The sequence below is a fragment of the Rhopilema esculentum genome, chromosome 13 (genome assembly GCF_057945365.1).
Source record: "Rhopilema esculentum isolate cy_ngs chromosome 13, ASM5794536v1, whole genome shotgun sequence".
NCBI classification, from domain to species: domain Eukaryota; kingdom Metazoa; phylum Cnidaria; class Scyphozoa; order Rhizostomeae; family Rhizostomatidae; genus Rhopilema; species Rhopilema esculentum.
Window position 1 is genome coordinate 7,730,249 of NC_142827.1, and position 22,153 is coordinate 7,752,401.

The 22,153-nt window shown below is 32.3% G+C and overlaps 1 protein-coding gene across 1 annotated transcript; it reads right to left on the bottom strand.

Annotated features, from left to right (window-relative positions):
• Nucleotides 1–10,512: 10,512 nt before the first annotated feature.
• On the bottom strand, nucleotides 10,513–21,577 carry LOC135692131 (neuropeptide receptor 22). The gene is made up of 2 exons (XM_065210171.2): nucleotides 14,154–21,577; nucleotides 10,513–12,746 (listed from the first exon to the last, which is right to left on the bottom strand). Exons 1-2 carry the CDS (start codon nucleotides 14,615–14,617, stop codon nucleotides 12,071–12,073), a joined length of 1,140 nt encoding a protein of 379 aa, XP_065066243.2. The 5' UTR covers nucleotides 14,618–21,577; the 3' UTR covers nucleotides 10,513–12,070.
• Nucleotides 21,578–22,153: the final 576 nt, after the last annotated feature.

The following is a 22,153-nucleotide window of genomic DNA, read 5'->3' on the forward strand; positions in this document are numbered from 1 at the left end:
TTAGTAGCACTGTGGTAGAAAACGCAGTATAATATAATTGGCAAATAAAAAGTATGATAAAATTTTTCTTCTTTCAATAATTATGTAAGATTAGAACGGAGAGGTATCAACTAGATAGTTTCAATTATGTAAAAAATATAAAAAACAGTTTATGGACTTGGAAACAAAGTTCTTCTGGGACAAATTTCTTCATTACTTTACTTTATATATTGATGTCAGAATCTTTGAAAAAGATCAAGGCATTGGAGGCTTACGTACTCAAAAAAAGCAAAGTTTACAATTTTACCTTCATTGAAGTCCGCATCTTTGAAAAGGTAAAGATTTTCTGGGTTTTAAATTCTCATAAAGAAAATAAAGCTATAGGCCTAAGAAATCAACAATTTTTTGACAGAACTTGTTTTATTCAAAACCTTTTACTTCACTCTAGATCAATCATTGATAGACAAGAACCTATTTTGCTTTTATTGAAGTCGGTATTCTTGAAAAAAATCAAGGAACTCTTCCCTCCGAAAAAGGCAAAGCAACAGCCTTCAAAATGCCTATTTTTGAAGAAAAATTGTTTAAAACAATACCATTTTTTATCGTAGATCAATGTTTCAAACATTCAATTATTTCTTGAAAATTAATCTCATCAATATATCAAGGTAATATGCTTACAAAAATCAAATTTTTCCACACAAACGTTTTAGCTCATACCCTTTATTTTTGGCAAAAGATAAACACTTTGTAAGAATAAACCTTGTCTTGTTTTTATTAAGGTCGGTTTTGTTGAAAAATCAAGGATTTCTGGATTTTCGTTTTTATCACGAGAAAAGGCTATAGGCTTAGGAAAATCCCCATTTTTCGATGGAAAGTGTAGTTCACAATCGTCTTTATCTGCTCTAAATCAACCTTTTTTAAAAAGCTTTATCTTGCTTTTATTGATGTCGGCATCTTTGAAATATTTAAGGTTTTCTTGATTTACTTCTTAACTAAAAAATAAAGATTTTAGGCTTAAAAGAATGCTCATTTTGCAACAAAAAACACTTTATTTCAAAGTCTTATTTTTTCTGCACTAGATCAACCATATCCTGCTTTCACTGAAGGCAGTACCCTTGAAAAAATCAAGTTTTTGCTGGTTCTGTTTTAATCAAAAAGAAAAGCTATAGACTTGCAATAACGCTTAAACGAATCAATCATATCTTGCTTTTATTGGTGTCCCTAACTTGCAAACAATGAAAAGTTTCAGCGTTAACGTTTTTATAAACAATGCAACAATACAGACTTGCCCATTATTCGAGCCAACAAAAATACCAATTTTTTGATCAAAGTTTCTTTAAGTTCAAAACCTTCTTATTCTACATTAGATCAAACTATTCTCTTAATAAAACTCAATTTGCTTTCATTGAGGTTGTTATCCTTGAAAAAATCAAGATTTTTTTGTATTATGTTTTCATTTAAAAAGCAATGTTCTAGGCTTACCAAATTTTTATTTTTTGACAGAAAGTTTTCTACTTCAAAGAATCTGTTTTTTAATCCAGATAAGTATATATACAAGTAAACCTTTTTCCGCTTATATTTCATTTTGTATCTTTGAAAACGTATCTTTGAGACTTTACTCACAAAGCAATTTGAAAGTCTCATACAAAGAACATCTCATTAATTTTGTAAGTAGATATAAGTATTTGGGAGTGACAATGGATCCATCACTTAACATGAATGACCATCTTCAGAAGACTCTAAAGAACGTGGCTGTTCGATTAAGGCTCTCGAAGAAAATGAGACATTCGCTATCAACTTTTGCAGCTGAATCAGTCTACAAAGCTATTGTTCTCCCTAAAATATTATATTGTTCAACTCCTGTGCTCGTAGTGTCTGACCCGATGGCGAACAAATATGAACGATTGCAAAGGAGCGCAATTAAGATCATCCACAAACAGCCAAAGGACAGCAAAGAATGTGGGCTCATGAGCATTCAAGATCATAAGAAATTCAAGGCAGCGATACAGATCTTTAAATGCCTGCAAGAAACTGCCATCCCAAATCTTGCATCATATATCCAGAAAGTAGACCACAATTATAACACGAGAGGAAGTTCATCAACCCTCCGCCTTCCAAAGGTCAGGACGGAGGCTGCGAAAAAGTCATTTCATTTTCAAGGCCCTTCTTGTTTCAACGACATCCCAATTGACATCCGCCAATTAACATCGATTGTTCAATTCAAGAATCGATTAAAAAGAACATTTCCTCAGCAACTAGTCCACTTCAGATCCACTTAAAACGATTTTTACCCTTTATTACTTTCATTTTTTAGCTTTTCATTTTTAACTTGTAATTACTTTTCATTTTTAACCATGTAAATACTTTTATTTAGAACAGGGCCCTTATTGATAACAGCGCCTTTGGCACTGAAAAGGTTTTACCCTGTATAAATATTTCTATTATTATTATTAATATTATAGTTATCACGGAGTTTGATTCTAAGCCAAAATCAAGGCTGTTATTTAAATACACTTACAACAATGGCTTGAAACGTAAAATCTTTTACTGTAAAATGCTCGTTTTCACATTACATCCAAGTCATAAAAAAGCAAACTTTTCTGGTTTTTATTAAAGTCAGTATCTATATAAAGTTTACAGGTTTTTTGGGTTTTGGTATTCAGTAAACATAAGGCGTAAGACTAACAACAATGATAATTATACTTTAAACAAATCTTTACATTAAAAACTCCATTCTTCAGCTCTAGATAAATCTTTAAAACGAGCAAAATTGCTTCAATATGTTTAGAAAAAATTACAATTGAACTTAGTTTGGAAAAAAACCCTTTTCCTAAATAAGAAGAATCTTTTTGGGGTGTAGATTTTTGACCAAGAGTTAGGCTATAACCTTAAAAAAATCAAAAACTTTTTTTTCTGTAGAAAAAGAAATTTTTTCCTCTTTTTACATTTTAATACGTAAAAGTATGACAAGAGAAAACGAAAATTGAACTAAAATTAGAAAAGAAAGCTCTTTTTTAAAATAAACACGAGTTTTTGGCAGTGTAGACCTTTAATAAAAAAAGTACCGCTATAGCATTAGAAAATTTATTAAAAGATTCCGAAATCATATTTTTTTTACTTTTCAATCTTTTCAAGTATAACTAGAAAAAACTAGAATAAAATATATTTAGAAAAAAGAAGCTCTGTTTTCAAAAAAATAAAGAGTTTCTTGGGGAGTAGAGTTTTGGTAAAAAGTAAGGATAAAGCCTCAGAAAATAACCAAATCTTTTAAAGATTTATGTTTTCATTTTACTAGTTAGTTCATTTATGTATGATTGAAATTTGATGGAATAGAACTTAGTTTGGGAAATAAAGGCCTTTATCAAAATAATTACGAGTTATTAGAGGTGCGAAGTTTTGATCAAAGAGTAAGGCGATAGCCTCGGAAAAATCATCAAAAATTGTAGAAATTAGTTTCTTCTTTTTACCTTTTATTTCAATTAGCTATGATAAAATACTACTAGAATTGAACTTAGTTTGAAAAAGTAAGCCCTTTTTTCAAAATAATTACTAGTTTTTGAAGTTTATTGCTTTGCCAAAAAAGTAAGGTTATAGCCTTGGAAAAATCATCAAAAATTGTGGAAATTAGTTTCTTTTTTTTACTTTTCATTTCGTTTAGGTGTGATTAAATACTACCAGAATTGAACTTAAATTGGAAAAATAAGCCCTTTTTTCAAAATAATTACTAGTTTTTTAAGTTCATTGCTTTGCCAAAAAAGTAAGGTTATGGCCTTGGAAAAATCGTCAAAAATTGTAAAAATTAAGTTCTACTTTTTACTTTATATATCGTTTAGATATGATTAAATACTTCTAGAATTGAACTTAGTTTGGAAAAGTAAGCCCTTTTTTCAAACTAATTAACAGTTTTTTTAAGTTCATTGCTTTGCCAAAAAAGTAAGGTTATAGCCTTGGAAAAATCGTCAAAAATTGTAAAAATTAATTTCTACTTTTTGCTTTATATATCGTTTAGATATGATTAAATACTTCTAGAAATGAACTTAGTTCGGAAAAGTAAGCCCTTTTGTCAAACTAATTACCAATTTTTTTTAGTTTATTGCTTTGCCAAAAGAGTAAGGTTATAGCCTTGAAAAAATCATCAAAAATTGCAGAAATTAGTTTCTTCTTTTTACTTGGTTTTCGTTTAGGTGTGATTAAATACTACCAGAATTGAACTTAAATTGGAAAAATAAGCCCTTTTTTCAAAATAATTATTAGTTTTTTAAGTTCATTGCTTTCCCAAAAAAGTAAGGTTATAGCCTTGGAAAAATCGTCAAAAATTGTAAAAATTAATTTTTACTTTTTACTTTATATATCGTTTAGGTATGATTAAATACTACTAGAATTGAACTTAGTTTGGAAAAGTAAGCCCTTTTTTCAAACTAATTACCAGTTTTTTTAGTTTATTGCTTTGCCAAAAGAGTATGGTTATAGCCTTGAAAAAATCATCAAAAGTTGCAGAAATTAGTTTCTTCTTTTTACTTTTTATTTCGTTAAGGTATGATTTGACACTACTAGAATTGAACTTAGTTTGGAAAAGTAAGCCCTTTTTTCAAAATAATTACCAGTTTTTTTAAGTTCATTGCTTTGCCAAAAAAGTAAGGTTATGGCCTTGGAAAAATCGTCAAAAATTGTAAAAATGAAGTTCTACTTTTTACTTTATATATCGTTTAGATATGATTAAATACTTCTAGAATTGAACTTAAATTGGAAAAATAAGCCCTTTTTTCAAAATAATTATTAGTTTTTTAAGTTCATTGCTTTCCCAAAAAAGTAAGGTTATAGCCTTGGAAAAATCGTCAAAAATTGTAAAAATTAATTTTTACTTTTTACTTTATATATCGTTTAGATATGATTAAATACTTCTAGAAATGAACTTAGTTCGGAAAAGTAAGCCCTTTTTTCAAATAATTACCAGTTTTTTTAAGTTCATTGCTTTGCCAAAAAAGTAAGGTTATAGCCTTGGAAAAATCGTCAAAAATTGTAAAAATTAATTTCTACTTTTTGCTTTATATATCGTTTAGATATGATTAAATACTTCTAGAAATGAACTTAGTTCGGAAAAGTAAGCCCTTTTGTCAAACTAATTACCAATTTTTTTTAGTTTATTGCTTTGCCAAAAGAGTAAGGTTATAGCCTTGAAAAAATCATCAAAAATTGCAGAAATTAGTTTCTTCTTTTTACTTGGTTTTCGTTTAGGTGTGATTAAATACTACCAGAATTGAACTTAAATTGGAAAAATAAGCCCTTTTTTCAAAATAATTATTAGTTTTTTAAGTTCATTGCTTTCCCAAAAAAGTAAGGTTATAGCCTTGGAAAAATCGTCAAAAATTGTAAAAATTAATTTTTACTTTTTACTTTATATATCGTTTAGGTATGATTAAATACTACTAGAATTGAACTTAGTTTGGAAAAGTAAGCCCTTTTTTCAAACTAATTACCAGTTTTTTTAGTTTATTGCTTTGCCAAAAGAGTATGGTTATAGCCTTGAAAAAATCATCAAAAGTTGCAGAAATTAGTTTCTTCTTTTTACTTTTTATTTCGTTAAGGTATGATTTGACACTACTAGAATTGAACTTAGTTTGGAAAAGTAAGCCCTTTTTTCAAAATAATTACCAGTTTTTTTAAGTTCATTGCTTTGCCAAAAAAGTAAGGTTATGGCCTTGGAAAAATCGTCAAAAATTGTAAAAATGAAGTTCTACTTTTTACTTTATATATCGTTTAGATATGATTAAATACTTCTAGAATTGAACTTAGTTTGGAAAAGTAAGCCCTTTTTTCAAACTAATTACCAGTTTTTTTAAGTTCATTGCTTTGCCAAAAAAGTAAGGTTATAGCCTTGGAAAAATCGTCAAAAATTGTAAAAATTAATTTCTACTTTTTGCTTTATATATCGTTTAGATATGATTAAATACTTCTAGAAATGAACTTAGTTCGGAAAAGTAAGCCCTTTTTTCAAATAATTACCAGTTTTTTTAAGTTCATTGCTTTGCCAAAAAAGTAAGGTTATAGCCTTGGAAAAATCGTCAAAAATTGTAAAAATTAATTTCTACTTTTTGCTTTATATATCGTTTAGATATGATTAAATACTTCTAGAAATGAACTTAGTTCGGAAAAGTAAGCCCTTTTGTCAAACTAATTACCAATTTTTTTTAGTTTATTGCTTTGCCAAAAGAGTAAGGTTATAGCCTTGAAAAAATCATCAAAAATTGCAGAAATTAGTTTCTTCTTTTTACTTGGTTTTCGTTTAGGTGTGATTAAATACTACCAGAATTGAACTTAAATTGGAAAAATAAGCCCTTTTTTCAAAATAATTATTAGTTTTTTAAGTTCATTGCTTTCCCAAAAAAGTAAGGTTATAGCCTTGGAAAAATCGTCAAAAATTGTAAAAATTAATTTTTACTTTTTACTTTATATATCGTTTAGGTATGATTAAATACTACTAGAATTGAACTTAGTTTGGAAAAGTAAGCCCTTTTTTCAAACTAATTACCAGTTTTTTTAGTTTATTGCTTTGCCAAAAGAGTATGGTTATAGCCTTGAAAAAATCATCAAAAGTTGCAGAAATTAGTTTCTTCTTTTTACTTTTTATTTCGTTAAGGTATGATTTGACACTACTAGAATTGAACTTAGTTTGGAAAAGTAAGCCCTTTTTTCAAAATAATTACCAGTTTTTTTAAGTTCATTGCTTTGCCAAAAAAGTAAGGTTATGGCCTTGGAAAAATCGTCAAAAATTGTAAAAATGAACTTCTACTTTTTACTTTATATATCGTTTAGATATGATTAAATACTTCTAGAATTGAACTTAGTTTGGAAAAGTAAGCCCTTTTTTCAAACTAATTACCAGTTTTTTTAAGTTCATTGCTTTGCCAAAAAAGTAAGGTTATAGCCTTGGAAAAATCGTCAAAAATTGTAAAAATTAATTTCTACTTTTTGCTTTATATATCGTTTAGATATGATTAAATACTTCTAGAAATGAACTTAGTTCGGAAAAGTAAGCCCTTTTTTCAAATAATTACCAGTTTTTTTAAGTTCATTGCTTTGCCAAAAAAGTAAGGTTATAGCCTTGGAAAAATCGTCAAAAATTGTAAAAATTAATTTCTACTTTTTGCTTTATATATCGTTTAGATATGATTAAATACTTCTAGAAATGAACTTAGTTCGGAAAAGTAAGCCCTTTTGTCAAACTAATTACCAATTTTTTTTAGTTTATTGCTTTGCCAAAAGAGTAAGGTTATAGCCTTGAAAAAATCATCAAAAATTGCAGAAATTAGTTTCTTCTTTTTACTTGGTTTTCGTTTAGGTGTGATTAAATACTACCAGAATTGAACTTAAATTGGAAAAATAAGCCCTTTTTTCAAAATAATTATTAGTTTTTTAAGTTCATTGCTTTCCCAAAAAAGTAAGGTTATAGCCTTGGAAAAATCGTCAAAAATTGTAAAAATTAATTTTTACTTTTTACTTTATATATCGTTTAGGTATGATTAAATACTACTAGAATTGAACTTAGTTTGGAAAAGTAAGCCCTTTTTTCAAACTAATTACCAGTTTTTTTAGTTTATTGCTTTGCCAAAAGAGTATGGTTATAGCCTTGAAAAAATCATCAAAAGTTGCAGAAATTAGTTTCTTCTTTTTACTTTTTATTTCGTTAAGGTATGATTTGACACTACTAGAATTGAACTTAGTTTGGAAAAGTAAGCCCTTTTTTCAAAATAATTACCAGTTTTTTTAAGTTCATTGCTTTGCCAAAAAAGTAAGGTTATGGCCTTGGAAAAATCGTCAAAAATTGTAAAAATGAAGTTCTACTTTTTACTTTATATATCGTTTAGATATGATTAAATACTTCTAGAATTGAACTTAGTTTGGAAAAGTAAGCCCTTTTTTCAAACTAATTACCAGTTTTTTTAAGTTCATTGCTTTGCCAAAAAAGTAAGGTTATAGCCTTGGAAAAATCGTCAAAAATTGTAAAAATTAATTTCTACTTTTTGCTTTATATATCGTTTAGATATGATTAAATACTTCTAGAAATGAACTTAGTTCGGAAAAGTAAGCCCTTTTTTCAAATAATTACCAGTTTTTTTAAGTTCATTGCTTTGCCAAAAAAAAAAGGTTATAGCCTTGGAAAAATTGTCAAAAATTGTAAAAATTAATTTCTACTTTTTACTTTATATATCGTTTAGATATGATTAAATACTTCTAGAATTGAACTTAGTTTGGAAAAGTAAGCCCTTTTTTCAAACTAATTACCAATTTTTTTTAGTTTATTGCTTTGCCAAAAGAGTAAGGTTATAGCCTTGAAAAAATCATCAAAAATTGCAGAAATTAGTTTCTTCTTTTTACTTTGTTTTCGTTTAGGTATGATTAGATACTAAAAGAATTGAACTTAGTTTGGAAAAACAAGCCCTTTTTTCAAATCAATTACTAGTTTTTTTAGTTTATTGCTTTGCCAAAAAAGTAAGGTTATAGCCTTGGAAAAATCGTCAAAAATTGTAAAAATTAATTTCTACTTTTTACTTTATATATCGTTTAGGTATGATTAAATACTACTAGAATTGAACTTAGTTTGGAAAAACAAGCCCTTTTTTCAAACTAATTACCAGTTTTTTTTAGTTTATTGCTTTGCCAAAAGAGTGAGGTTATAGCCTTGAAAAAATCATCAAAAATTGCAGAAATTAGTTTCTTCTTTTTACTTTGTTTTCGTTTAGGTATGATTAGATACTACCAGAATTGAACTTAGTTTGGAAAAATAAGCCCTTTTTTCAAAATAATTACTAGTTTTTTAAGTTCATTGCTTTCCCAAAAAAGTAAGGTTATAGCCTTGGAAAAATCGTCAAAAATTGTAAAAATTAATTTTTACTTTTTACTTTATATATCGTTTAGGTATGATTAAATACTACTAGAATTGAACTTAGTTTGGAAAAGTAAGCCCTTTTTTCAAACTAATTACCAGTTTTTTTAGTTTATTGCTTTGCCAAAAGAGTATGGTTATAGCCTTGAAAAAATCATCAAAAGTTGCAGAAATTAGTTTCTTCTTTTTACTTTTTATTTCATTTAGGTATGATTAGATACTACTAGAATTGAACTTAGTTTGGAAAAGTAAGCCCTTTTTTCAAAATATATACCAGTTTTTTAAGTTCATTGCTTTGCCAAAAAAGTAAGGCTATAGCCTTGGAAAAATCATCAAAAATTGTAGAAATTAGTTTCTTCTTTTTACTTTTTATTTCATTTAGGTATGACTAGATACTACTAGAATTGAACTGAGTTTGGAAAAACAAGCCCTTTTTTCAAAATAATTACTAGTTTTTGAAGTTCATTGCTTTGCCAAAAAAGAAAGGTTATAGCCTTGGAAAAATCATCAAAAATTGTAGAAATTAGTTTCTTCTTTTTACTTTTATTTCATTTAGGTATGATTAGATACTACTAGAATTGAACTTAGTTCGGAAAAGTAAGCCCTTTTTTCAAAATATATACCAGTTTTTTTAAGTTCATTGCTTTGCCAAAAAAGTAAGGTTATAGCCTTGGAAAAATCATCAAAAATTGTAGAAATTATTTTCTTCCTTTTACTTTTCATTTCGTTTAGGTATGATTAGATACTACTAGAATTGAACTTAGTTTGGAAAAGTAAGCCCTTTTTTCAAATCAATTACTAGTTTTTGAAGTTCATTGCTTTGCCAAAAAAGTAAGGCTGTAGCCTTAGAAAAATCATCCAAAATTTTGGAAAAGTTTTTCCTCTTTTAACCATTTTTTCGTTCAATTATTATTAGAAACTACAAGAATTGAACTTAGTTTGGAAAAATCGTATTTTGCTCAAATTTCATGTATGATTCTGAAAAAACTTCGTTTTGGTACCCCAGGCATGGCCAAAGATCTTCAGGGAGGGGGGGAGCTTGTTTTGAAAACCACTTTCACTCTGACCATGTTTTGATAGACGCACAAAATGCATTATGATTCGGCATCCATATGGTTTTAATGGGCATTCGTTAGTGTCAGCGAGACATATGCAAGGCTGCCGAGCGGTTTTGGTGAAGTGAATGGAGCAGAAAGGTTTGACGACCAGGCCTTTTAGATTAGCTAGTAGTAATTTTCATAACATTTCTTGCACTAATCTTCTTGCAATTTTTGAAACGTTTTGCTTTTTAGGCATTTTGATGTTACGTTTGGTTAATTCCATTCTTATAATGGTATTCATTTCTTTATGAGGCTCCTTAGACCTCTAGGCCTAGGAGCAAATCCTTATTCATTTGAAACCATTACAATAAAATGATATATAGCATTTTTATTTCTTCTATTTTCTTCCACTATTTCTTATCTATCTTTGTCAAAAACTTTTTCAAGACTTATCATATACATATATATACATTGTGTATCTAATTCAGAGATAAGGATTGCTTCAGAAGTGGAGTTTATTTGCCAAAAGCGATCTATGTTATAAACTTGCTTTGATAGAAAGCTTACTTCTCCTTGAAATAGAAACAAGAGTCATGAAGCAAATGTCAATGAGTTCAATGAAATAAAATTGTGAAATATTACAATCACTTGGGTGAATTTAATATTATTCATGAGTTCAGTATTTAATCAACTATGCAACCTGATTTTAAAATTTAATCAACCACTATTCTACAGTTTCAATTGTGTAAAGAGAAAAATTGAAGATTAATTTTAAGTACTATGAATTCAGGAACACGATTAAGTGCAAAGTTTCTTAACAAATGCGCATATGTAAGAATTCTCATCCTTTCAGGTTACAAATTACCCGAAATAAGATGGGGGAAAAAATAAATGAAGCACAGATTAACAAAAAACATTAACGTTGAAATATCAACAGAAGAACTATCAACTAAAAATAAGAAGTTAAGCAATTTTGTACAGTTAAGATATAACTTTGAAACGTCAACTTAATTTTTTGGAAATTTAGTGCTTTAACAAAAATTTGAAAAACCTTCAAACTGGGCTTGTCAAAATAAGTTTAAATAGAATTTATAATTGTGTCGATATTTTCTCTTTCTTAGTAGGAATAGATTATCCAAATGATCAAACTCTGAAGTTTTCTTGATGAGACTTTTTAAGAACAAATCTGCCCATACTTTATTTCTCATATCCTCAAAAAGGTTCTTACCAGCTGTTTCTTTTCCTTCAAAAGCCGATTTCTCTCTTTTTGTAATGTTTCAGAGAAAGTTCTCGTTAACAAATAGACCCTGTGTGTGAAGTTCAGGCAATGGAAAAACGAAACTCCGTCAATTTGTGCTGGCACCCAGTTATTCAGGGCTAGATTTCTCGATCTATTTGCTAAGCCAAGCTGTCACTCGTTGTAAAACTTAGACAATGACCGATTTCTTCGATCTAATTCCCATATTCAATTTTATGTATGTCTTCTATGGTAAAGACATAGCAACCAAGGTAAAGCTAAGGACAAATTTCAGAGAAAACTAGGCAAAGTTACTTACAGAATCACATACTACATTTATTTTTACTTCTGCCTAAAACTTTTTTTTAGCTCTGCAGAGAAGTGGGGGCCATGGTTTGAATAGCAGCGCAAATAAAAAGTTATCCATAATTTTATTATTTTTGTATTCATAAATGTGTGTTTATTCAGACGGAAGTTTTTAGCTGCTACATTTAAGATATGAATGGGAAGATTATAGTCGATGCTTGTATCTCAAATATGAGAAAGTAAAAAAGGAGAGGTTTTATCTGAACTCATAATGTATATAAGTCATGTAAGAAGGTACTTTAGGTGCCAATTCTCCAAATGAAAGAATGTGTCTTAGTGCGTAGGAATAAATAAGTTTGAATTTGCAAAATGAGTGATGCATAGAGATAGAGTATGGCCCCCCTTTCAAAATATTTTGCTGAAAGAAACTCACCTCTCTAACGCGAAAAAGTGTGTAGAGATCAAATGGTCACACATGGAAAGACCACAAGGTGCTTAGTTGGTTTTAATTAGCTTGTATGCATAGCTAGAAATTGTACCAACTTTAAATAAAGAAAGAAACAAAAAGACGTTCATCGTATATTTGGATTGATCGCACTTGGAATTTAGCAACACCATGAGCCATCACATCGTAGACTGTTCGGTTCTCGTGGTAGAAACAGACAAATTCGACGATGGTTTGTACATTTCATTTCTTGCCTGGGAGCTAGTAGAGCGACAACAACCAGATAAACGAGTAGCAACAGATCTTAGAAATCCATTCACATCGCGGTGCATTTTGGCATAGATCAATGGGTTAATGCAGCCATTTGCAGAGGCCAAGAAAAACAGCAAATAATTCCAAGTGTAAATCAATTTGACGTCAGGCATTGGATCGTACAAGATAAGGTAGCTTCCAGCAAAATAGAAGAGTGCGTATGGCATGGTAAGCAGGAAAAATATGATGACGATAATGGCAAACATTTTGACAATATTTCTATTCTGCTTATTACGCTGTTCCATTGCTTTGCTATTGGCATGCTTTAGGGTGTTGCGTTTGAGCGCAGCTCCGGTAAGGCAGTAAACGACGATCATGATGATGTTTGGAATGCCCCAAATGAAAAACACCCAAAAACCAGCATATATGATAAACTCCTTTGGTTTTATGTAATGATCGCTTGAATCCCAGCACATATTGTCGACGAATTCAATACGCAGGAGATATGGTATGTTGATACAAATTGATACTACCCATATGGAAATAACAGAGCAATAAAGAGTGACTGCAGAAGGCTTCGGGGCCATCGGCTTTAAAATGACCCTAGGAAAAGACAACAAGGAAAAGGTTAATTCACGTGAAGAAACATTTATGGAATATAAATGAAGTGTCTACAAAATCCTATAAAATATGATGGCTGCACTCTTTAGAAAACGCCAGGAATTTTATCAAAAAGGAATGAAAGAGTGATGATTCAGAAATGAAACATACTGCAGAAGTCACAGCAAGGGGGACTATGGTCCCCGCTTTTTCAGCAGGATGAAATGCTATCATTTGAAGCAAAATTTTTCTTTTCTATAGCACTCTATTGAAAAGTTCAAGGGGCGATCTCCACACTGAAGTTAAACCATTTTTTGCACTGCTTAAAGGGGGAAAGCTTCGGACAACTACGCTGAGGAACAAGAGAACACTTCCCGGCCTTGTTTTGTAGGCAAATGTGTAACTAAAGCGGGTATGTAGATGCCTCGCTTGCTAGACCTCAAAGTTTTATACGGGTCTTTGATTGGTCGAGCGAGTTCTTTTTCAAGCAAACTTACATTCACGTGTTCCATGATTATTGAGATAGATTTTCAAAAAAGAAACAGGTTATTACTCTCTGACACCGAGAAGAAGCATAAAGCATTGTCAAGCTTCTTGCGTTTTTACTTGGGCACCTCTGTCTTGTTTCTTACTCTACAAAGCGGGTTTGATGTAATTGGGGGTCAGTCGAAAGAGGTGGGGCTGGGCGGGCTGCAGTCCCCAAAAGGGCTAAAATGTGCTAATTCCTGCATGACATGATACTGAATGGAAAGTAACTGAGTAGTCAACGCCTTTCATCCTTCCCTCCCCAAATATGATGTTTTTGCAACGAAATCTGTGATGCCTTTAAAAAAAACCGAAATATTGCAAGCTGCATTGTCTTGCTAGCATTGGCTGGCTACGTGTTTACATCCAGCAGTCTGACTAGAAAGACACAAAGCAGTAATTTGCCACCAGCAAATCACTGCTAAGGCTATTATGGTATCAATAAAAACCTTCCATCATTTTATTAAATGCTCCATGCATTTATAAAATCCCTGTTTGACTTTAAATTAACACAATCCCGGAAAAGTTACGTGTCTATTACACATGCAAATCCGATTGTCTAAAGTTTACCCTATGCTGTAACTATACCAAAGATTCCTAAGAGTAAAAAGTTAAGTAGAGGTAGAAGAGTTAAGAGTTAATAGTTACGTAAAAGTGAATTGATGGAAAAGGAAACTGTAGTTATCGTGTGCTTTTTGGTATTCTTTTTAATAGTTCATATCGCTTGATTCAGGTCGCTTCGTCACACATTTGTTTTAAATATGATTAACTTCGTTTTCATGGTTTCCCACTTTAAAAATCAAGAAACTGATGAGAAAATAAAAATCATATGTTTAATCAACATGTAATGAAGTGTTTTAGGAAATTGAAATTGCAAATGCATACCTGTATCTATCCAAGGAGATTAAAACCAGCGACCACGCAGATACCACCATGGTTGTGGGAGTAATGACAGGAAAAACATAGCACATTGCTTTTCCATAGTACCATTTTGAGAAATCTGAGATCAGATCATTCAACATGACAACTGGAATGAAAGCTGATGCCAAGAGGTCAGCCAGTGCCAGTGATAAAATGTATACGTCGCTGCCAGCCCGTTTCTTCTTGCGATAGCCAATCACGTAAAACACGATCATGTTGCCACCAACACCAAAGAGAAAGACAAGGCTGTAAAAAAGATAGCAGAGATATTTTGTGGCACCTTTGATCTCCAGCGGGGCTGACCCACCGCCAACAAGGCTGCTGGCATTTGTTGGCACAACAGTTCCATTGGAACATGGAAATGAGCCATTGAAATTGTCACCACCCAATATGCTGCTATTGCTGCTACAAGTGATGTTGAAGTCCATTCTCGCGCGACTGAATTACTCGCTGAATGCAGATGTTCTGACTTATATCTTTTGCAACGGAGCACCTGTTTGCACAAAACAATAATACGGAGTTGAGCTATCACAAAAGCTGGAGCGCATTTGCAATAGGTATTCCGAATAAGTTCGATGAAATCATAACGCGAACTGAATAAAGTAAGTTTTCATTTGTAATGAAGTTTAAATTGGCCATGGTAATCTATATGGTGCTACGGTCAACCGGATATACCTATTACATTTATGAATAGAAGATTGAAGAAGTTCCATTTTGATTTCAAAAAACCCTTTTCAAATTGTTCTTTAACAGAAGTGTCTTTGCTATTTCAGAAAAGCACACTTTCTACTTTTAAGGATGATGCATTCTGTACACCTCCATCGTTATTGCTTAGCGATAATCAATAATATTATCAGTTGATTAGTAGGTGCTCCTTAACAGCAGGAATGAGTGTGATAAGATATTCCTGGTCTCGAGATGGGCGTTGTCTACTGTTCGAATGCTTACTACATTCTTCAATCAACACCTACTCGAATTTTGATAACTAAAAGATAAGCTTCGTTGATCATCCAGTTCGGCAAAATATCCTAACTACAAGGAAAAAGAGAAAAGTCATAGAGAATCCCACAATATTGTTCGATCAATTAACAAGAAGCGGTCTCGGTGACTCTAAACGAGCAGCTAACATTTGACTATTGCGACAATGCCGAACGAGCACCTTTAAAATTTTAAAAGACCAAAAATCCAAACGAATGGTTCCTTAAACAAAGCGCAAAATCAATATAGGAAATATAAAAGAAAATGCTGAAATAAAAAGGCCAAACTCCCAAACACAAATAACAGCATTCTATCAAAGTTGGAAGTTCCATAACAATATTTGCAGACATTTTTGATACCTTCAAAAACTTGCTATTGACAAGATTCCATTTGAAAGTGTTCCGAAAATGATAAGACGCCGCGTTGCTTTGCAATTTCATTGAATGTTGGCAAATAGGATACACTGGGTGTTTTATATGACCATATTGAATACTCAAGCTCCTTAATACTGCAGCAATTTTCAGCACTCGTTGTTTCTTAAGAGCTTCTTTGTTCTAATAACATCAATTTTAGCATTAGGGTAAAATCGTGTAATTTTGCCTGTACCTCTGTGTTATATTCTATCCTACGAAACGATTTTATTTCATATTATAGCAACTTATTTCATTACATTGGTTGAAAGTCAAGAAATTTTTCGGATTTCTGCTTTCTTAACAACTTTTTTCATTTGCTACAACGAGTACTTCAGTTTCTTAATCATTCAAAAGTTTTTTTGCTCTGATGAAGCCCCGTATGCGGGGCGAAATATTAGCCTTCTTCAATTTACGTGTATTTATTGTTGTTCATTCTCGTCGCATTGCGGTGTTTCTTATTTGCTACATTTTCATCAATTTCTCGCTGCAAGAATCCTTTGGAGTCCGTCGAGCAGATTGCTTTCGTGAACTTTTCTTTATTCACAGATTCATTCTTTTGCTTGTACGAGCATAGCGAGCAAACATTCTGAATGAGCCTTGCATCGAAGAAGCTTGCGGAACTGATTGACTCTAAAAAAGAATGGCTAAAAATGAGAAATTTTCTACAAAAACCTATTTGGTTGCAGTAAACATTGGTATTCAAAAGTGCATTCATAATTTCCAAAAGCAAAGGGTCAAGTCCCATCTTGCAGATAATTTTCAGGGGTGATAGAAGTAGAAAGGGGTTATAGGGATGCATATCAATGGCTAAAGATAAGCAAAGTTTTTACATAAAACTTTTTAGTAACAATAAACATTCTGTAGTCAAAAGGCATCAAATAGCATTTTCAAAGAGATAAGATCATGTTTAATTTTCCAAACACATTGTTAGCAAATTAGCCTTGGCAAAAATAACTGCACCCTGTCACTCTCTTTTTCCTTCCTACGCTTTGAGCTCGTGTGATCAAATCAAGACCAGCCAAACAAGAATGAGTGCTATTGAATATCAGGAGCCATAGATCTTATGACACTTGTTGTTTTCTTTGGTTGAAGAGGCAAAGTCCTTGCAGATGTTCTACTGCAAAGATACCGGCAACCTCAATATCTCATGTCTAAACCAAACAAACATCAAAGAGCAATTTTTTACATATTATCTTATCAGAATTTTGCCGCAGATTCGCAAAATTGATAAATCAAATTGAACAATAAGGTGCGAAGAAAATAAAATATTGCTTGCACTTGACAAACAAGTGCGTCGTGATGCAGCCGCATGTAAAACAATCTAAGGGCATACAATGATAATGTTTATCTATCGAAGACACTTCTCGTGCAAAGAAGCAAAGCTGAAGCAAATAAGAGTAACGGCATTCGATTAATACCACAGGCAAATTTAACGAGAAGAGAAGGAGGGAGGAACATAGATATATATATACTCGACGAATACCAGGCTTTCTTGGAAGCAGATTAGATCGAATTATTCTCTATTACACTCTTTTTTCACAAGAACAATTTTATAAGAACACGATCCTCAAAGTTGATCAAATGTTAAAAAATACAAACAAGCTGAGGCTGAGCTACTGTAAAATACAGTGTTGATCGTTTTATCTCAAAAACGAGGATTTTTAACCAAGTGTGGGTGCTTTTTCAGGGAATATTCAGACTTGTCGGCAAATGAAGGTTGTCTCACTCTCTTTCCTTCCTTCCAAGAGCGAAACAGCAAGCAATTTCGCTGCTTATACCCTATCAATTTAAGTAAAAAATAAGAACAATCCGGTCTATTATTATCGAAAAAATTAGGATCAGTCAGCCTGAACTTAAATTCACTGGTTCTTATAAAAAAAAGAGCGTTAAGCATTCATTCATTGAGTCTAGTGCACGTTCCTACCTTTTAAATGAAGACAACTTGTCTTTACGTTGTTTATCTGAACTTAAATTCACTGGTTCTTATAAGAAAAAGAGCGTTAAGCATTCGTTCATTGAGTCTAGTGCACGTTCCTACCTTTTAAATGAAGACAACTTGTCTTTACGTTCCTACCTTTTAAATGAAGACAACTTGTCTTTACGTTGTTTATGAAAATTAGAGCTTTTTAAAAAAGTAACACTCAGCTCTTCAAATAGTTAAAAAGCTCAGTACTGGATTTTTGAAACCTATAAAAGTTGAAAAATTTAGGTAATCACTAGTTCAAAGAGAAATTTCCATGCAAGCGCAGTATCGTTAGTTTTGTGACTATCATGTGCAGAAAAGGGAATTCCTAAGGTTCGCAAGTGTCTCTATAGAAACAGATGGTGTTGAAATTATTTGTTCATGAATTTTCATAATTAGTTTATACCCATTGCGTCTGTTTATAGGGTTTTCTTCAATAGATGATGGTAAGAATGTTATTAATACCATATATATACTATATAGTTATAGCAATGTACTTATTCCGTCACTGCGCATGCGAAGTAATATAAAACTTTTATTACGAAAGCTTTAAAAAAATTTTAGTACTGAAATCGGGAAATAGCTAAGACAGTTTGAGTACTGTGTTGAAAAAACTTTTTAATGAAATAACGTGTGTACTTGGCCTTTTTGTGAAAACAAACAAATGTTCGAGATGGTGCGAATCAAAAAATATGAAACCAATTCTATTGTTTAATCATTCTCTTGAAAAATGAAAGACAAGAATATGGTAGCGTACTTTTAAGTTCAGAAAAAGGGCCTTTCACCAACAGGAAATGACATTTTACTATTAAAGAATGCCCATGACCATGCTTTGGCTACGCAAGGGCACTTTAAAAACCTTGAATAACATCCAACAAACTATTATTCATTCCCTTAACACTTTATCATTGAATTAAGACGCAATACAAAATTGGTTCTGCCGAGAACTAGAAAGACGCATCCCACCTTCCCTGGCCATAAGAATAGGTAGATTAATTCGAAATAGGTAGATTAATCAGCAAGTGCATTTTTTGTCAGTAAGCAGAAATTGAATAACTCAGTGAGCCAAGATGATATTTATAAAAAAAATTAAAAAAAAGCATTTTATCCGTCACGTCACTGAGAAGACTTTTCTTCCTTGGCAACAAAAAGAACTGACAGATATCTGTAGGCTTAAACAATTTCTTTATTGGAAACACCAAAATCTAACATAAAGGAAAACATACTTTGATAAAAAGCAACGTTCAATTTTGATAGACCATTCTAAATAAGTCCACTTGCTCTTTAGAAAATTTTTGAATACAGCATAAAATCTTTGTGAAGCTAGACAAAACATGAACCTTTTTAAAGAAACCTCTCAATATGTTTTCGAAATAACCCCTTATTCTACTGAGATTAGAAAGTGAGAAGAAATTTAATTACAGATGGTTCAAATCTTAAAATATAATGTTGATTTGGTCCGTAGAAACAGGATTTTGTCCATAGGTATTATGTATGTCCGTAGAAACAGGATGCCTCGAGGGCAGCTTAACTTTATCATTATGGTGGGGCATGGAAGGGTATGACCCCCTACCCCTTAGAAAATACTTTGTTCCAAAAATGGTGGTCTTTTTCCATGCCCCATGGGGGTATTTTGCTGGAAAATTTTTAGACTTGTTGACGAGTAAATGATGGCTTGCCCACTTTATCGGCAAATGGGACCTGAGCACGGCCTTGTGTACTGTAGCTAGAGACGGTCCTGAGTCTATGTGACAATAAAAGTGATAATATATTTATTTATACAGGGTTGCCTTTTCAGCAACAAAGGTGCTGTTATCAATAAGGGCCCTGTTTTAAACATATACAATGTAAGAAAAACCTAAACTTTAAAAAGGAGTTACTTACAATCAGAATCTTGAAATTAAAGCTTTAAAATTATTCTCTACTTTACAATTTCTCTTACGATAAAAAATGTTCTCTCAACTTGGATTTAAAAATAACAAGCGATTTCAGGGAACGCATGTCTCGTGGAAGTTCGTTAAAACAGTACGATTCTTGAAAGTAAAAAGATCTTGTCGCAGTTTCTGTTTTAACAAAAAGAAGTCTAAGCAATGATTTATTGTTTCTTGGGTTGATGGTCAACATTGTCTGGGTAAATTCTGAGGGCTGATATGCAAGTTCCTTGATGAGATTTGAACATCTGTATGTCAGCTTTCATCTGTTTTTATTATTGATCGAAAGAAGGCCACATCTGTTGTCTGCCTGCAATCCATATATAACTTTTTGCGCTCTATTTTGTACACTTTCAAATTTTTCATCATTGTATCAGAAAACTTTGATAACTGGCGTTGAACAGTAAAGCATTGTTGTGTGAATACAACAGGTTTTTAAAGATAACTAATAGATAGTTGGTAGAATGAAAGAATTGTATACCGCCTTAGCAGCAAAAACCGATAGTGAATCACGCACACGGGACAACAGCTTCATTCGGGCATTTGCTTTTCTTAATACTTTCATTCATTCATTCATTCATTCATTCATTCATTTATTCATTCATTCATTCATAGGGGTTTATTCATATCTAATGTTGCTTCCAGCCAAACTCCAAGGTACTTGTACCCATTAGCAACTTTTATAAGTTTTTCATTTTCATTTCTAAACCAACAACGTACAAGTAGCTTGGTCTAAACCAACAAAGTACTAGCTGCTAAGTCTAAACCAATCAAAGTAAAGTATACCAAAGTAAACCAATCAAATCATAGAACAGCTGAATTCAGGTCAGTATTATGATTTCATCAGAAGTTGAACCAGAGGCAGATTGAGAGTGAGTTCCTTGGTGCACAGAACTCAGTCAGTTTTCCAACATACAGCTAAAAATAGTGTTGCCTGAAACAAGTAAAATTCCAAGTTTTATCACAGTCTCTTCAAAATCTTAAAATTGCCAGTTTCTTCTCTGTCGTGATTTGGAAACGATTTTCCAGACGCTGTGGAGGGCAACAGCAGTCAATCCTGGAACTCGGAAATAAACGTTTTGTGCCTCGGAAGTGAATGAATTGAAACAATAAACTTTTTGTAGCAAATATGAAACACCGCAATACGCCGAGAATAAACAACAACAAATACACGCAAATCAGTAAAGGCTAATATTTCGCCCCGGCATACGGGGCTCCATCAGAGCAAAAGTGAATAAACTTTTTATTTGGAACACGGATGGAACTCGGTCAAAACAGCATCTGAAACTCGGAAATGATACCATATTTGTAAGAGAGCTGTACAATGGTCTGTAGTTGATTGGCTACTTATTGTTTCTGCTCTATTGTGGAACTGCAAAACATTGAATTCGAAATGGCGACTGCAGATGTCTTATACTCACGACCATCGCAGCATTCGAGCAGATTATTAAGCGCTTGAGATAAAATCAGGGGATATCGTTAATTTTCCAGGAGTGTTAACTACCTTTGCTTTAAATTGCAGTCTTTGATGGCACGGAAAACCTGTGCTCAGAACGGAACACCATATTTTGATGAATAGGCTGGTGTCTACGGAGGCAAAACAACAAATTGCGAGCAAAATAAAAGGGAAAAACTTTGCTGTGACATCCAAAACAAACAAAGGGTATTGAGAAAGGGAGGGGTTGAAAATTTTTTCACAGAGGCGCTGCTGTTTTTTGTCGGAAAGAAATCTAGAATCTAGATTTAGTGAGTAGATAGTACCTACCCCCCCCCCCTTCCCTTCAAAGGTACCAAAATGCATAAATAGCAATGATAATGTTGTCTTATGCACAATGTTGTCTTTTTGTTGGATCCGCCCCTGGTTAAACTGTTGCGTGCGCATGCGGCTGCAACCCATATTGAAACAAGGGCCGTGTAGGAATGAGTAAAAAGAAGTAGGGCACAGTGAAAAGGAACATTGTTTGTGTTATTAGGGCATAAAAGGGACCTTTTTGGGTGAAAAGGGCATTTCTTTGAAAAAGAGGGCACACTAATAGATATACTGCTTTTAAGAAAACGATGTTGAGTTGAAAAGCAAGGCAATATGGTATGGTCTTCAGAAAGTTGATACAGGCCTGGCCGTTTGAGGCGAGCGATAGCTCGCGCTCGCCTCCACGCTCCCCTCGCAACCTGAGGCGAGCTATGAATTGCTCTCCTAAACAGAACATGAAGGGAGAATCGCTCCCCTAAAATTTCCATTCATTTGCCTTTTTCCTATGCAGAGAGCCCTGAAAACGTACAAGGGTTAATTGGTTTATTTTTGTAACAGCGATTTCTCCCGTCATTGCATTTTTTTGCAATTAACTTTTTGCTTGTTGGGCGGTTTTTGTTATGATAGGCATAAACTTCGATCTATTTGGAAAAGGATATTTAACCGAAAGGTAAGTTTGTAGTGATTAGAACCTTTCAATCTTAAGAAAACAGGAATATTTTTGGAAGGAATGTCGAAGAAATTGATAGGAATTGTAGATTGGGGATATAATAAGACAGCAGGTCCCTTCCAGCAATAGAAACAAAACTATCCCTCAAAGAGAACAAGGTACTCTGTTTTGCGAATCAAAAACGACAACCAAAACATGGAATTCCACTATCCAGCAGCATTTACTGAAAAACCCAGATTGGGTGAAAAACTATAACGGC